Raw genomic sequence first — 19206 nt, 5'->3', positions numbered from 1 at the left:
TATGCATGTATACATTTATTTAATAGTAAACATTAAAATGTTTTGAGAACTAAAAATGGCTCAAGAAAATATTCACATCGAAAAAAATAGCATTTATTTTTATGAAACATAGGAAAACATAGAAAATATAACTGTTCAGGGATAAATTATCTCTAAGCAAAGAGAGTTAATTTTATGAATGACAATAGTACAATGTATTTTCTAGGATATGGGGATAATATGGAGTCAAAATTGCTCGTGGATAAATCAGCTTTTTGAGAAACTATCAGCAAAATAATGTAAGCATGCTTAGTCCTTATAACTTCATGAATCTATGTTCAGAACTTAGTAAACATAGCTAATTATTACAAAAAAAAGAATTATGTGACCTCCATATCTGAGATTGTCAATGACTTGGACTGTCCAAGCCAAAGAAGCCAGTGTGATACAGCTCAATAGTCAAGAAATATTTAAGTAGAACCACACAAATTATTTTTTTTATGGTTAGTACAAAGATTCAGCAAAGCAACAACTTTTGGTAGTGTTATAAAAACAACAAAGCAGATTTTAGGATAAGAAAAATAGCAGTAAATAGAATGACACGTTTGATGTAATTCTCTTTTTTCCTGTGGGTTATTATCTGTTAAGATCTTATTTCCTTTTATTCCATAAAATATCATTGAAGGGAAATGTTAAAATCAAGCTGGTAAGTGTGCATAGGGTGCATTAATTTTACCAGCAGTAAAATTATTTTAATTAAGAGAATTTTCTACCAACTAAATGAACTGTCTTACACGCCCAATCAATTCTTGCCAATATGACTGCTCTACAAAAAAGGATGGTAATTAATTAGGAGAAGCCCCTTCAAGGACAATTGGTCTGCAGTGCACAACTTGAGAAAGAGCTGATATGCACTGCTTCTTTTCAATGTCATCATCTATGTTCATTATATGTATTATTAGGTTTGAGGAAAGATGATACTGACAGAGTGGATAATGAGTTGTGAAGTGAAATAAAAGAATATGAATTAGAGTTAAGAAAAGATGAAATCATAGCACAAAAAGAGACAAGTTCTCTTTTTACACCTTTTGTTTAAAGTTTGTGATTATTAGAGTTTAGTTGATTAAATTAAACATACATTTAAAACATTTAATATGTGCCAGTGAACTTTTCTAAATGAAAAGTGATTGCTACATTTGTAAATTATGTTGCAAACCAAATGTTACTTTTAATTCCCTTTTTTTTCTTTATGAAAGAGTATTACTTGTGCTAGAAGATAGTACAAGATATCAATAATAATTTATTTATTATAAATTGCTTCTGTAATATTATAATAATTTTTGTGAAAGTAGAAAATATTATATCCCCAAAATAATACTTTTATTAAAGTATTTTTGTTTCCATACTGCATCACTTGTCTTTTTTGTTAAATACCTGCTCTTATTTTTATATCCATTTAGGATTTTAGGGCCTAACTTCAAGATTAAAAAAAAAAACAAAAAATGAGTTTCAAAAAAATATTTTAAAATGTGGTTTAGTGTTTTTTACTTATATTACACATAATAGTGTTTTTGAAACATTTCTACAGCAAATTTTTGTTAATTAATTAATATAATGACTTTTATAGAGAGAATAACTAATTAAATGGCATAATGGAAAAAGTATTTCATGTAAACAGCAGTTTCAGTATCAATATTTCAATGCTTAGACCTTAAATTAACAAAGCTATGTAAGTTCTAAATTGAGAAAACTTTCAATATTGCCACAGCATAGTTACAAACACACAAAATTGGGAACAAAACAACAACAAAAACATTCTAAAGATAAATCATACTGTTGGAGAGATCTAATGTTTTAAATATTTCTAATCTCTACATTATTATAAATGTATTAAGGTAATAGAATAATAGCAGTGCCTTTATGTTTGGGTTATTTCTTAAAGTCTACATGGAAAATTAAATAAATAATGCCAGGTATTCTCTGAAAAAGTGCATTGTGTAGGTAGGTGAGATACAGTTTAGCTTTGCCAGATACTAAAGCATGTTATATAGTTTCAGTCATGGAAAATATGATGCTGTTTCATTGATAATCAAAGTATGCAAAATACAAAGTTCAAAATAAATCTAAGTCATGCAGAAATTTTGCATATGACAAAATTGTCATCCCAATCAGAATAAACAGGAACTATCCAATCAACTGGATGCCAAACAACTGGATAGTCATCTTGAAAGAAAAGTCAGATTTGTATCTTACAACATACTCTAGTTAAATTCATATTAAATAAAAAATTTTAGTGTAAAAATTTTAAAGAATAAAAAAAAATGAGGAAAATATTACACAACTACTTTATAAATTTGAATGGAAATGGCCTTTAGAGATTCTATCAAAATTTAGAAATCAAAAAGAAAAGATTGGTCATTTGACTACATGAAAAGCAAAACTGTCTACTTTGAAAAGTTATCATAGAAATAGTCAAACGCCAAAAGAAAAATTTAGAATGAATAGAAAGTATTTCTAAATATACGAAAAAATGCTCAGCTTGACTCATAACAAGAACAAAGAAAATTTTACAAACACCATAAATATATAATTTTTCTTTTATACTTCTGGCAAAAAACAGAGAGTTTGACAACTTGGTGATTTTATCTATTGCTGGCAAATGTAAAATTACTTTACTATCTTGGCAGGGAAATATTATAAATGTATACACTGTTTGACCTAGCTTTTTCATCACCCATGCTTCCCATCCACCTGCCGAGTAATTGATGTGCAAGATTATACTCGGCATCATTGGCTATTTGAGCAAAAGAATAAGCTCAGATGTACAAATGATTGAAGACTATTCCTAGTACTGATATGACAATCAATGAAATATGTGATAAAGGGAAAAGAAAGGAAGGCATGCAATAACGTAGAATCATGTCTAATAGGCTACCTTTCAATTCTTTTTATTCAACTTGTAATTATCTCTCTGGAAGGCTTTTTCTATGTTTGTTACCAGAGTGTTCTGAAATTTCACCATGCTGAGAATTTGAGGGATTATATTCATTTTTTTAAATTGAGATATAATTGACATAAAATATGATGTGAGTTTCAAGTACAAAACATTGTAATTCTATATTTGTATATATAAAATGATCCCACAGTAATTGTAGTTAACATTCATCAAACACATCTTTCCAGCTTCTCAAAAATTATTAAATGTATGTGCTCACTGTTATTTTCCCTCCCATTATCTCTGTGGGTTAAAGTATTTGTTATATTTTTTAATACCTCTTTTGAGGCTTTGGAAGGCAGGAACAATAATATATCAGTTACATTCAAATGTTTAATCGCATACATCATTATAAAAAATACTTTCTTATAAATTGGACAAATGAGATAAAATGTGTAAATGCCTAAAAAAATGCTAGTTACAAACTGATTCAATAATAAATATAAAATTTGAATAATCCTATAAATGCTTAAATAATTGAAAAAAAAATTTTTAAATCTTTCAACAGAGAAAAACATTGGAAGTATATGGTTTCTATCCAAGTTCTTCTAGATATTCAACCAAGAACTAAGTGTAGTACTACTTTGAACTCTTCCTGAAATATTAAGGAACATTCACAATTGATTATATGAGACTGGTACACTATATTTAAAATATTTTTTCTCATCACTTTAAAGGTGATCTTGTTAAAATTATATTTACTGAATATTTTCTTTTCTCGGGTCTCCTTTCTAAGTCCCATTTATTGAATATTATATTACAAATGTAGGAATACTTTCTTATACTATAATTTTAAGATTTTAATCAGTCAAATAGCACTGGTAAGGTTGAAAAGGTTAGTAACATCATGCATGGCTTCCTAGCTCCTTCCTTTTTTTCCAGAGTGATAAGTGAGGTTTTTAAATGAGGTCTGCACCCAGCAGGGAGACTCAGCTTGTGAACAATCTCTACCTCCCCACTTCAGGTGTAAGTTGAATAGCTCACCTGCTATTTTTCAGGAAGTCATGCTTCACGGACCACAGACTTATAGTTTGTTAACCATAAGCGATCCTAAAACAGGGGTATTAGCTGAAGGATTCTGTGAATAAGTAATATCTCCCTACCAAATATTATTGGTCCTTTTACTAAGAGGTTTATTGATGTTTACAAGATTTACCAGGTCTCCTATGTTCTTTCATTACTTGTAATGTTACATCCATTAATGAGAGATAATAGGTTCTCAGTTCAGCCTAATTAGCTCCTTTCTGCCCACAATTTTGGGATTTCCATTTTTTATTAACAGTTTCCAAATTTCTCATTCCCTAATTTCCTACCCATTTACCGATTCTATTTATCATTCTCTATAGATACTTGAACACATTTATCATAGATATATTACAGTCTTTGTGCAATAATTCTAAGTCTGGCCCATCTGTACATCTGCCTTTACTAAGTATCCTCTTGAATATAGGTCATATTCTTTTGCTTCTTTTGCAGTCTTGTTTTTTTATTGTATCACAGATATTATGCTTAACATTAGAGTGTTAAGTAGTTACATTATATATGTATATGTGTATATCTGTATCTGTATCTACACATACACACAAACACACATATTCCTTTCCTTTATTCCTTTCTGTGAGAAAATTAGGATGAGGTCCTGATTATTTTTCTATCATAAATATTTTAAGGATTTCTTCAAATTTCTTTTGAAGTGGTTCCTATACAACTATAATATATAAAAGTGTTTTTTATAAAATGTATTGCTCATAGTTACTACATCATTTTTCAAACATTAATTGGAAACTTATTTGACATTTGATTTTTTTTTTTATGTGTTCTCTCTGATGCAGTGTTTCTGAGACTATTTTTAAAATGAGGTTGGGCCTTTTTTTATTTTAGGTCTATTTCATATTTAGTACTTTATGGATATAGAACCCTGTTTTTCACTGGTGTTGTCAAATTGATCTTATCAAGTAATTTGACAACTGTCTTTAGTATAATTCAATGTGACTTCCAGTTTGTGAGAAGTTATTTTTTTTATATCTTTGAAAGTATCCACAGGTGAAAAATCTAAAGTTACTATTGATACTTATTTCTTGTTGAAAATTGCACTGATGATACAGTCTATGTGAACAAATCTGAAGACATTGACTATCTATGTTGGTTTCAATGTGAAGAAACAATGGGGGTAAGGTAAAATATGCCATGGTTTCTCATATTTCTCTCTAATTCATACTTGACTGATTTGAAAAAAAGTTAGAAATGTTAAGTTTACAAATTCAAGGTTCAAGATGTATATAGCTTAAATAAAAATTCATAAACAAATTCTCAACAATCTATTTGGAAATCTCTTTTACTTTTTATATGTATAATATAGAAAGGTAATGGAGAGTTTCAACATTCATTTTATTTCTGGTCTTTTTGTGTTCTATCCATGTTATAATTTGTCTCTCAAACACAGTTGCGATTATGCCACCTTTTTGTTTAAAGATCATAAAGAACTATCCTTGTCATTGGGAATATACTTAAATCTCTGAGAGATTTCTAACCTCTGTACAGTTTTACCACTAACAATTATGGGATCTAATGCAAGAATACAAAAAGTGGTGCTCTTTTTCCACATTTTCCCTTTATCTTGCACAAATTAAGGTAATATTTTCAAACAAATAATAAGAAACAATAATATTAAGACATTTAATTTAAGCAAATAAGGAATATTTTGTCAAAATAATTCAGAAGTTTTTCAAAAAGTTTAGAGAGTTAACAGAATATTTGTAACTTCTCTTCTCTGGACACAACCTAATTTGATTATTTTATAGGAACAACAACCATATTTTAATTCTATGTTTGGCATAATAGTCATACAAAATTTTAAATGAAGATTTATAAGTTTTTAATGAGTAAATCTATTAACATTAAGCCAATTTTATAAAAACAAATAATGGTGTTTACTTTAAAAGCAATCAACTACAGGGCATTACAAATACAGAGAAACAGACTTCAGATTCCTCAGAACTTTTGATTACAAACATGCTCTCATATATATTATTTTTTCAATTTATTAATACATATTATTATTTTCAATATGTATTAAGCTTAATATACTTTTACATGTATGCATTTAGCCAATCACAGACACATGACTATGCTATAGATGACTAAAATTTTTATCTTTAAGATATACTTAACTTTATCAGCATATTAAATAACATTATATAGTATATCAAAATTACTAATTAAGTAACTGTATACTTTTTCTTAGGACACAAACAAGCAAACCATATTCATTATCTGGTATACACATTTCTATTTCTTTGTATTCTTTTTTAAAATATGTTTTTATTGATTTTAGAGAGAGAAAGGTAAAGCAAGAGAGAGATAGAAACATCAATGAGGGAGAAACATCAATTGGCTGCCTCCTGAACGCCTCCTGCTGGGGATTGAGCCTGCAACCCAGACATGTGTCCTGACAGGGAATTGAATCAGCGCCATCTTGGTGCATGGGACCACACTTAGCCAACTGAGCCATACTGGCTAAATCTCCTTCTATTTTTAAAAAAATAATTGCCAACTTTAAAAAAAGTAACTAACTTTTTTTTTTTTTTTTTTAAGATTCAAAAAAAACCATAAAGACAGCAATCAGCCCTGACTGGTTTGACTCAGTGGTTAGAGTGTTGGTCCCTGAACCAAAGGATTGCAGGTTCAATCACAAGCCCAGGTTGGGGTTGTGCAGGAGGCAACCAATCAACGTGTCTCTCTCACATTGATATCTCTCTCTCTCTTCTTCCCTCCCTTCCACTCTACCTAAAAATCCATGGAGAAATATCTTCAGGTGAGGATTAACTAAAAAAAGATAAAAACTGTAAAAGACAGCAATCAAATAATGTTTTAGCTCTTTTATTTTTTCATGATCACACATTTTATATAACTTTTATGTTAAACAAATTAAACATAAATATGCAAGAATAAATATACAGATGTCGGTAAAAGTAGGTTTACAGTTGGTCATATGGAAAATAATACAATAACTAATAAATAATACAGGAATATACTTTGTCAGCTTCTGGTCAAGATAGCTGTGTAGGTTAACATGGTACTCACATCTTCCCATACCACATCAAAGATAAAACTAAACTACTGAACAACCATCATTCAGAACTGCCAGAAATCTAGCTGAATAGGGGCCCTACAACAAGGGAATTAAAGAAGTCACATCAAGACTGGTAGGAGGGGTGGATATGTGGAACTGGCTGGTCCCACACCCATATGTGGTAATTTATAATTGGTAGGGATGTTTTGGCAGTGGAGGTCCCCAGTAAAGAATGAGGAGTCCCAGCCCCACACCAGGCACACCAGCCCAGTATTCCAGGGCCAGGAAGAGAAATCCCCATAACTTTGGGCTATAAAATCCAATGTGCATTATGGTTGAGTGACACAGAGACCTCTGGAGTCCCAGCCATTTCCTCTTAAAGGGTCTGCACATGGACTTACTCAGACTCATTCCCTCTGAGCTCCAGCTCTGAGGTATTAGTTTGAAAGGAACCAGGGGCCTGCGAACCAGAGAGTCCCAGGTTTGGTTTCCACTAGGGGCACGTACCCCCCCCCCCAAAAAAAAAAATCAATGAAATGAACCAGGGATATACTAGGAGAAACTAAATTTTCTGGCATCAGGGCGAGAGTTGGAAGGGCAGAATTCAGCCAGAGAAAAGTACTGGCAGAAGCCATTGTTCCTCTGGTGAGCCCTGCCTGCCATAGACAGGACACCATATTTCAGTCTCTGTCAACTGGCTCACACTGTTCACCCCACCCTGATGATTCCCTGAGACCCTGCTCCACCCAAATTGCAGGCTCATCCAAGCTGCTTCCAGTAGCTTTTCCATACAAGTGGCCTCTCTTGCCTCATGCTTTGGACTTTCCTAAAATCTCTCAAATGAATAGCATCTGGCCTCTGGGTACCCTGTACCTCTTGCTAAGTAGCCTCAGACTCAGCACTTGCAGCAGCCATCCTGGGTTCACAGCTTGGTCTCTCCTGGGCACCTCCAAGATCAACACAAGTAGTAGATCTTCAGATGGTTCTGTAGCTTGTGCCAAGTGACCTCAGCCAGAACACAAGTGACAGCTGACTTTGCACCTTCTGGGAGGCCCCAGAGTCAGTGCACCCAGTGGACAGCTTCAGACCAGATGAGATTACAACCCTACCACCTCCCTGAGCGACACACTCAAGGGGTGTCTAGGTGAGCACCAAAACTCCAGTGAAGCAAGTCCTGCTCCATAGGGTTGATTCCTGCACAGCAGTTCCTCCACTAGAGTCTCAGCTTGTCCTCACAGGTGATTGGCCTAAAGTTCAATCCCTCTCCCTCCTAGTGATTCCAACAGCAATCAAAGCTTAACTTTAAGAGGACAGTCTACATAGTCCTCACAGGGGCACAACTGGAACACCCAGCTCAGGTGACTGGGGAAATTGTGCCACTGGTACATTTAGGACACCTACAACTCAAGACCGCTCTACCAAGTCCAGGAAACTGTCCAGTTTTACCTAATTCATAGATACAAACACAGGGAAGCAGCCAAAATGCGAAGACAAAGAAATGTCCCACATGAAAGGACAGGAGAATTCTCCAGAAAAAGAACTAAATGAAATGGACGCAAGCAAACTACAAGATACAGAGCTCAAAACAATGATTATAAGAATGCTCAAGAAACAGTGAGAATGTCAACAGCATGAAAAAGAACAAAGGGACCATTAAAAAGAACCAGTCATAAGTGAAAGATTCACTAACTGAAATGAAGAATAATTTACAGGGAATCAACAGTAGAGTAGAGGAATGCCAGGAATCAGATCAGTGATTTGAAATATGAGGAAGCATAAAAACACAAAATTAGAACAGCAAAAAAAGAGTCCTAAAATATGAAGCTAGTGTACAGAGAGCTTCTGGGACAACTTCAAGCATACCAACATTCACGTCATGGGGTACCAGAAGAAGAGGTATAGCAAGGAATTGAAATATATATATATTTATATATATATATATATATATATATATATATATATATATATATACATATAGATAGATGGTAGATAGATAGATAGATAGATAGATAGATAGATAGATAGATACCTTTTCTAATTTGGTGAAAGGAAACAGACATACAAATCTAGGAAGCAAAGAGTCCCCAACAAGATGCACCCAGAGAGGTCCATACCAAGACACATAATTTAACTGCCAAAGGTTAAAGACAATGAGAAAATCTTAACAGCAAAAGAAAAGCAGTTAGTTACCTACAAGGGAGCTCCCATGACTGTCAGCGTATTATTCTTGCTGTTTTAAGATTCTCTCTTTGTTTTAAACCTTTTGCATTTTAATTATGATGTGTCTTGGTGTGGGCCTCTTTGGGCTCATCTTGTTTGGGACTCTCTGTGCTTCCTGGACTTGTATGCCTATTTCTTTCATCAGGTAAGGAAAGTTTTCTGGATTTTTTTTTTTTTTAAATAGGTTTTTAATTTCTTGTACTCTCTCTTCTCCTTCCAGCACTCCTACAATGTGAAGTACAAATTAGTAGTTACAGAATAGTCATGAGGGTATAAAGTATAGCATAGGGAATATAGTGAATATTTTAATAACTATGGTGTCAGAGGTATGAGATTTCTTGGGATAATTAGTAAGTTTTATAAGGTCTAATCACTGGGGTGTACACCTAAAATTAATAGAATATTGTATGTCAACTGTAATTGAAAAATGATTTAAATTTTTTTAAACAATTACAAATTGGCAGTTACATAATAGTCACTGGTATGTAAAGTACAACATTGATGTAACCATAGGGAAAATAGTAATATTGTAGTAACTAAAAATTGTTCAGGTATTAAAAGATAATTGATTAATTCATTTTAATATCAGTGTAAGGTCTTGATATTGACCAAGGATTTGGAAATTGCCATTTACACCATCACGTTAAGTCCTTATGATTTGTAGTATCATCAATAAAACACTCTACTATGTCAATGTAGTTGAATCAATAAATATTCACAAGGTTAAACCCTTTTAAATTATATCAATTATTAAAATGTCAATTGTTTCAATTTCATATTTTTATATCATTCACAACCTGAAGAAACTATGATAGAATAGTTATTTCAAGGTTAAATTAATCATTCTCATTTCCTAAAGTCATTTATTTATTAAGAAATTATATAAGCTCTTTTTAATATAAGTAAATGTCTATGTTAATTTTTTTATTATTCATAAATCAAGATTTCAAGTTTATGCCAAAACTTTAAGGGCCTAACTTTCCAGTCATTTAAAAGACAAATTGCATTATCCATTCACCTTTTCTTCTTTGCTAAAATTTTGGCTAAGAAAAAACATACAACACAGTTTATCATTTTCCTTTTCTTTGCATTTTTGACTCTGAACAATAGTACTATAATATACATATTAGAATAGAAAAATATTTGTATTCAATAATTTTTGTAATTTCTCAAGCAAAAAGAAAGAAAAAGTAGCAAAAATAATTATGTTAAGGAGAGCTAGCTTTGGGTAGATATAAAATCGTGATTGTTAAAAGTTAATTACCTATGCTGGGCCAGTGTGGCTCAGTGGTTGAACATTGACACATGCACCTAGAGGTCACCAGTTCGATTCTGGATCAGGGCACATGTCCAGGTTGTGTGCCCAATCCTCAGTGGGGGGCATGTAGGAGGCAGCCAATCAATGTTCTTGTTCATCGGTGTTTCTCTCTCTCCCTTTACTTTCCTGTCTCTATAAAAAATCAAAAGAGAAAAAATTAATTTAAAAAAATTAATTAAAGGAAAAACGTTATTTATCTCTTGCCCAGTCTGGTTTTGCACAGTGGTTAGAGCACTGGCCCTCAGACTGAAGAGTCAAGGGTTCAATTCCAGGTCAAGGGCAAGGGTACATACATTGATTTCAGGTTCAATCCCTGGCCCTGGTTGGAGTCCTTTGGCAGGCAACACAATCAAATTGTCTCTCTCGAATTAATCTATCTCTCTCTCTCTCCCACTTCCTCTCCTTCCTCTCTTCCTCTCTTTCTTCCTTCCTTCCTTCCTTCCTTCCTTCCTTCCTTCCTTCCTTCCTTCCTTTCTTTCTTTCTTTCTTTCTTTCTTTCTTTCTTTCTTTCTTTCTTTCTCCCTCTTTCTCTTCCTCACTCTCTCTCTTTACTCCCTCTCTCTCCCTCTTTCTCTCTTTCTCTCTCCCTCTCTCTCTCTCTCCTTTCCTCCCTCCCTCCCTCTCTCCTTCTCTCTCCCTTTCTCCATCCTACTCTAAAAATCAACAGAATAATATCCTTAATTAAGGAGTAACATCAAATAGTTAATTATCTCCTCACTGCAAAGAGTAGTAGAGGCTTAAGTACTGAAATACTTATTTTTACAAACATACACTCACAACAAGTTATTTATATGGACAATTGAAACAACTCATATCCTCAACAATTCCATAGAGCCATATAATTAAAAACCTAGTGCTTATTAATTCCAGAAGCATAAAAATGAAGGAGAGGTTCTTGTACATTAAACACTATTAGACACACAGGACAGAGACTCTCCTCATGAGAGTTTTCCTATTTTTGTTTTAATGGATCTGTCAAATGAACAATCTTGCTCATGTCAAAACTTCCCTAGAGTGACCACCGTAATTTCAGATTGTCCCGAGAGAGCTTATAACAATTAGAGAGGTATGTTCATGGCTTACAACATGAAGGAAGGAAGGAATGTGTGGTGTCCAAGTCTTTGAGATGGAGAGGAATCCATGAAAATATATGTAGGTCCTTATGTAATGCCACATATTATGAAATGCCAAAGAGCAGTCAATCTCAACCTAGGACCTGACAAAGTGTGTATAAGATTCTGAAAAAGTGACTCAATGAAAATTTTGTCTGAGAAATACAGATTGATGTGACCATCTAAACTCATTGTTCATTAAGTCAGCTAAATGATGAAGTTGTTAAGACCTATGCCTGTCTCTCTAGATTGAACTGGATCAAACAATTCCTAAAATGTATTTTGTCTTTAAGAGACAAACTAAACGTAGCATTTGGGAATCTGATGGAAAGGAACTGGAGTTCAGACCTGATACTGTGCCTATGTGACTGTGTCAGGTGCAGAGGCATATTCAGTGGCCTCACAGCAGGGCACTCTTTGTAGGCTAAGGTCCTCAGGTTTGGTTGTGAGGACATCTTAGCTGGATCTTTACAGAATTGTGTGTTTTGTCATGATTGATCCCCTAAAAAGACTACCAGACAATTTCATTGATCTAGAAAAAGAATTCTCTTAGATTTATGCATTAAGGAAAAACAACACCTTAACAAATCTTACTAGTGTCTCAGAAGGGAGGAGCTGTGGAAAGATATTTATCTGCTTTAGAGCCTTGGTTGGTAGGGGGTGGGGCTTTACTGGAGAGAATCAGTAAGAATTTATAAATTATAATTTATAGCTTTATATGGTGAGTACAATATGATGATAATCTTAAATTGTGTTCAGTGAATAAGTTGTTAGTCTTGGTAAATAACTTATTTTAGTTCACAGTTTTATCATTTAGGAGCAAATATTTCATGATGCAAAGAGTAAGTTATTTTTTGCAGTTTCTCAGTCTTTTTTTAATATAGGATAGGACATTAGGTTCATTTCAGTTTTCATCATCAAAGACTGAAATGCCAAAAGTATTCTTTCCTTTCTTTGGTTAAACAGAAAAACTTGCACTGTCAGAACCTATTCTGAAGCAATGGGTTTATTGAGCCATATGCTAGCAAGAAAGAGGACCAGGTGCTGGGGCATGTAGTCGGAACCACCAGCAGCAGGGTTAATGAGGAAGACAATATGTCCAATGACCTGGAGTTGACAGCTCTTTCATATGTTTTGTTTTGGGGGAAGAAACTGTAAGTTGTTTTGAAAGAATGTACATTGGCTATAGATAAGGGGGTAGGAAAAAGTGAAGTGGGGCAGTTTTAGGATAGGTGCACAATCCTAGAGAGTGCACAGAAGAAATATTTCCTACTGTTTCCTTTTTTTTTAATCCTCACCTGAGGATATTTTTCCATTTATCTTCAGATAGAGTGGGAGGGAGGGAGAGAGAGAGAGACATCGATGTGAGAGAGACACATCAACTGGTTGCTTCCCGCACGATCCCGACCAGAGCCAGGGACGAACTACAACCAAGGTAGGTGCCCTTGACTGGAATCGAACTTGCGATTCTTTGGTTCTTGGGCTGATGCTTTAACCCAGTGGTTCTTAACCTGTGGGTCGCCACCCCTTTGGGGGTCGCAGGACCCTTTCACAGGGGTCGCCTAAGGCCATTGGAAAACACATATTTCCGATGGTCATTGGAACTGAGACACGGCTCCTCTCTCTATCTCCAGGAGGGTCCGCCCACATACAACATGGGGAACTGTATTAAAGGGTGCAGCATTAGGAAGGTTGAGAACCACTGCAACTGCTGAGCCAAACTAGCCAGGGCTATTCCTTACTTTTGATTGGTTGTGGGAAACAGTTCGCAAAGTTCATGCATAAGCAGGATGCGCTGGCATCTGCTGGTTGGATGTTTCCTGTTAGATAGGCACTTGCAGGTTGATTGAAAGCTCCAACATGCATTCAGCAAAGTGAGCAATCTTTCATTGTTGTCCACAGCTATTGACTGGTTAATCACTCTTGTCTCTTTCTCTTATTCTCTGGCCCACAGTAATTTAGTTTAAGACAACTCAGAATTTCTCTTGTCGCTTTGTGTTAGAACTGTCCTCTCTTCGGGTCCTATTTATTTATGTATTTATTTTTATTTATTTATTATTTTTTATCCTCACCCGAGGACATTTTTTCATTTTTTTGTTCAGATAGAGTGGGAGGGAAAGAGAGGAAGAGAGAGAGAATCATCAATGTGAAAGGGATACATTGAGTGGCTGCCACCCGCACGACCCTACCAGGGCGGGGGACAAACTGCAACCAAGGTACATGCCCTTAGCGGGAACCGATCCCGGGTCTCTTGGGAATGCAGGCCGACACTCTAACTGCTGAGCCAAACTGGCCAGGGTTTCAGGTCCTTTTTAAATGCAAACACTTTTGGAGGGAAAATACATAAATATAAGTAATTAAAAAAAAAATCCTGCTCCAAAATATTATAAGATTATGCATTTATTATTACAAATTACTGGGATGGCGGATGCTTTTAAAACAACATGGAAGAAACAAAAGGACACTAAAAGTTGTAATATGAAAAACTTTTACCAAATTTAACCTATTTTAGTGCTTTTGGCTAGTTCCAAGCTAGTATAAAGTTGGGCTTTAATTCACCCCATTTTAGAGTCATGACTGTCATAATGACGGCTGCTGGCCCCATAAGATTATAATAAAGCTGAAAATTTCTATCGCATAGTGACCTTGTAGCCATTGTAAAGTCTTAGTAAAACAAATACACACACTTACCCTTGTGTTACATTTACCTACAGTATTCAGTACAGTAATGTAGTGTACATGTTTACAGCTTAGGAGTGACAGGAAAACAGAATTTGTCACCCCTGAATATGTCTCTTTGTCATAAAGATTATCTTAGATTCCTCAATTTAAGGACACATCAGACATAGGAAAAGCTTATGGACACAGCAGACATGGGAAAAGCCCTGAAAATCAAATAGAAGTTACAGTTTGTAAAAGTCATTTACATTTGTAAAGGAAATCTACAGTTGTGTTTCCCTTGCAGTACCAGGAAGAAGGGGATGACCTTATCTCTAAAAGTATTATCAATGTGGAAGACAAGGATTTAAATTTGCATCGCAGCCTTCCCCTTGTTTATTGTACTTTTCCTGGCAACCTCCTAACTGACTCCCCCACCCTCACATCTTCTTTTGCATTTAAACTAAAAATGGCATTTAAGATGGTGGCTTTAGCCTGGCCAGTGTGGTTCAGTGGTTGAGCATCAACCCATGCACTAGAGGTAACCAGTTTGATTCCCAGTCAGAGCCAAATCCACAGTGGGGGGCATGCAGGAGGCAGCCAATTAATGTTCTCTCTCACTGATGTTTCGATGTTTCTATCCCTCTCTCCCTTTCTGTCTATCTCTAAAAAAAAAAAAAAAAAAAAAAAAAAAAAAAAGATCAATAGTGAAAAATATTTAAGATGGTGGCTTTTAGTAAATTACTGTTTTCCTGGGCCTCTTCCATATATATAGGAGTTGTACATGTTATTAATCTTCTGTTTATTTTTATTCTGTTAATCTGTCTTTTATCCCAGAGATGTCTCAGCCAAGAATCAAAAAGGGGGCAGGAAAATTATTTTTCCTCCCCTATAGCCTAAGTTAGTAGTAGGCAAGAAAAATGTGCCTCATCTTCCCTCATTGCTAGAGGGAGTGGGACCCTTGTAATATCCCACAAAAATGAATTTTCTGAGACTCCCACAGAAGGATGCATATAGTAGAAAGCTTTATTTCTGTGTGAAACTACACCCCTGGGTTTCCAAAGTCCCATTTTCCTTGTCCAGTCATACATGAAGTACAGCTGGGCTTTCAGTAGAGCTAAAATCAGAGTCAGTGTCCAAAGTTTTTGTTTCCTGTTGAAGCAGGGTCTAGATCAGCATCAGGCTAGCTGCAGTTTATTAGTCCACTGTGTTTGGGGTCCACATGGCTGTGGACCACATGGGAGAATGCCAGAAAGCCAAGTGTGAGCCATGAACCAAGCATGTGCCAAGAGGAACCCAAAGGGTGAACTTCTTTGTTCAGGGGATTATATATCCCAAATATGAGTGTGCATCCAGTGGTCATGCCCACTCTGGCCAACTATCTCTAGGTCCCCAGGTGTGAATGACAGGCAAGTACCTCCCCTATGTCATTCTAACTTTACTGGACATGTGTACCTTCCCTTTGTTGGATGCCTCCCCCAGTGTTTTGCAGCGAACATGCCTATAATGTCTGGCCTTCCCTTTGCTCCTTTCCTATTACTAATAACTAGCTAATTGTAACAGTATCAGATATACCATCTAGGTTTGTGTAATAGCACTCTATTATGTTCACACAATGAGCAAATCGCCTAATGGTCCATTTCTCAAAACATATTTCTGCCCTTAAGTGGCACATGACTATATTTTTATTCAGCTAAGAATATGATGAAGACATTCTTAATGTTTCCCTTGCCATGAATAACCTTTAGATAAGTTTCTTTTTTACTATAGACCCATAACCTCCTTTCTCTTAGAGCATTTTCTCTAGAAAATGTACAATTGTAAATTCTTTCTCTGACTTTTTGAAATACATGCAAATCATCTCTCAGACTCTTGTCAGTTTTAAGGTTTTAAGACCCAGGAACTATCTTGCTCAAGGACCTGTGAACCATCTCTTTGAAATGTAAATATTGAAGGAGATAGCACCCCTGTCTCCTAGTGTCTGTGACAGTAGGAGCCTAATTTAGTGGGCTCCAGATAGCAAACTCAGAAGGCCTGTTTTCAGAGCACAATCTTTGCAAAGTAAGAAATAATTCAACATACCTTACACATCTAATTGATCAAACTCTTCATAATTTCTTCCAATACTTCTCTTCTAGCTCATGACAGCACTTACAAACCCTCCTGTCTTTTGTTTTAGCAGAGTTGAGAGTCATCTCTGTCCTCTACTGAAATAATCTTGAATAGTCTTTCCTGACGTTTTAACTTTGTCTGGTACAATTTTTACTCTAATGCTTTTCTATGAATACAGGTCTCTACATATATCATGGTTAATTTGAAGTTTTGATGTTTTGTATTTTCTAGTTATGTTAAAGGTAGAAGGTAGAGAATGCATATATTGGATTCTTTTTAACATAGTATATTTGAATAATTGGAAAAAATTAAATAAATTGTATTGGTTATGAAATATAGTATTATATCAAAGTCAATTTCCCAACTTTGATAATTTTACTGTACTGTAAAATAATATTATTTTGATAAAAATATGTACACTAAAGTAATTGGGGAAAAGTACAATACAACCACAAATTTTATAAAACAAATATAACAATATGCATTTATACATATTTTTATATATACATGGACAGAGAATAATAAAAGTGACATAAAATGCAGATATTTGTTGCTTTCTATGTAGGTGCTTACTTCACTTTGTAGATCTATTATATCATTGCTCCTTTAATTTAAGAAGCTACAACACAAACCCTCCACATGTAGGAAATGATTACATAATAGAACATTGAGGGATAAAGAATTTTCTGAAATACAAACACATAGACATACAGATACAGATTATAGAAAGTGTATGGATTCAATTATAATATTTAAGCCACCAGTTAAGAGTATAATAAATAACATTTGAAAAAAGAATTTATCTGCCCATGTCAAAGAACTGATCTCCTTAATGTACTTGAAATTCTTAATTGACTTGATCACCAAATAGGGAAATGGAAGAACAGATTCTCAGTTGACTCTTACCCAACAGAGGCTAAATAACGCTCTATAAATCCTTACTCTATCACCACGAATCAGATCACAAAACCAAATTTCTAATTATTGTTGCCACTGATGAAAACTAAATGATTTAATACAAATAAACCAAAAAGAAAACATAAAAGTATCAAGAGAGAGAAAAAAACAGTTATCCAAGTTTTATAGGTTTTTTTTCACTTTATGCTCACCTGAGGACATTTTTCCATTTTTTGTTCAGATAGAGTGGGAGGGAGAGAGAGGAAGAGAGAGAGAGAGAGAAACATCGAGGTGAAAGGGACACACCGAGTGGCTGCTACTCACACGACCAACCAGGGCCACGGACAAACTGCAACCAAGGTACGTGCCCTTAGCGGGAACTGAACCTGTGTCTCTCTGGACCACAGGCCGTCACTCTAACCACTGAGCCAACCCGGTCAGGGTTATAGATGTTTTTTATTTCACTTCTCAAGGCTAGGAAAATATATGCCTGTGTTTAAGATTTCCACAAGAGGTGCTCTTTTCTTCTGGTGACTAATTTTACTTAATTCTATGGGGTAAATCCCCTGGGCATATCTATAGAAGATCTGCATAATAGTTTAAATGATACTTTTGTTAAAGGTAAAATCATTTTTTTAAAAAAATTATAAAAGTAAATTATGACTTTATGGAAAATATGTGTTAATTTTTTGTTTAATAAATTTTTATAAGGGATGCAATAAAATGTTACACTCAGTTTACAGGTGAATACAAATGATTCACTCAAAAAGTAAAAACTTCTTAGTGATACTGCATACAGGTTTTCCATGGATTTGTGTCTGACTATATTGCTATTTCTACCATACCATTAAACATTTAAGCAATTTCTATAGAAAGATTGAGGAGATAGCGACAGGTTAGGCAGTGAGAAATGGGACCATGGGAAGGGAAGGCTGAGACAGGTAAGGAAGTTTTCGAGGACTTGGAGCTAAGCACACAAGCAGAGCCCAGTGCACAGTATATCTGGAGGTTTATTCAGACTCTACAGATCTCAAAATAAAATGAAAACCAACATGGGAAATTGTGCCTCCAAGGTCAGACTTCTAGCCCTCATTTATACAAATGCAAATTAGAACCTCCTGAAAGGAGCACAAGTGAATTTCATAACAAAAATTCCCAGAAAGGCTCATGTCAGGCAAGAGGGGAACAGCCATTGATTGTATAGTTCATTTTTCTGGGTTTGGAAATAAATTTTACTTACTGTTAAAGAATATAGTGCTGGTGAATCTGACCTATTCCAATTAATATACCTACTACTAGTTTCTGGGAGAAAGGCAACAGGATTATTGTATGAGTTCTGCTGCAAAATTATAGAGTGTGTTTCTGTTGCAGAGAGCAAGGTTACCTGAGAAAAGATTATAGAAACCAAGGTTGGATTTGGGGGAGAAACCAAAATCAAGCATAGGATGTTGCCCCAAGGGTGTTTCCCCTCTTCCTCACTAATAGTCTGGGAGAAGTTGAAATTGCCATAAAAAGGGAAGACCCTAAGGCCCCTATAGATACCTGGGGCTAGTTTATTTGTTCTTAACCATACACAACTAAGTTGTTCCCTCCCTGGGAGTAAAGCATCTATGTAAATGTCAGGAGTAGCTAATCAATGTCTGTTTTTAAATCACAACCTGTCCACTTACAAACAGCAAATGTTATGGGATAATATCTATCTTTGATAATCAAATCTGCCCCAATTCACCTGATAGGGCGAGCTTTTTAAAATCAATGGTGCCCACATATGCTTTTTCCAGAAAGGTAATATGAATTTAGAGCTAGATGACCTAGGGCTGAACCCAGTCCGACTGCAAACACA

At 34.8% G+C, this 19206-nt stretch overlaps 1 protein-coding gene across 1 annotated transcript in view; it reads left to right on the top strand.

Moving 5' to 3' along the window:
- Window positions 1-19206, top strand: part of EYS (eyes shut homolog) — a 1629530-nt gene that overhangs the window by 304216 nt on the left and 1306108 nt on the right. The window contains 2 exon segments of the mRNA XM_036248740.1: window positions 5009-5056; window positions 5059-5144. Coding sequence (XP_036104633.1) covers window positions 5009-5056; window positions 5059-5144 — 134 coding nt within the window.

This window comes from Molossus molossus, unplaced genomic scaffold (assembly GCF_014108415.1).
Source record: "Molossus molossus isolate mMolMol1 unplaced genomic scaffold, mMolMol1.p scaffold_m16_p_8, whole genome shotgun sequence".
NCBI classification, from domain to species: Eukaryota; Metazoa; Chordata; class Mammalia; order Chiroptera; family Molossidae; genus Molossus; species Molossus molossus.
This window is presented reverse-complemented; position numbering and strand designations above follow the sequence as displayed.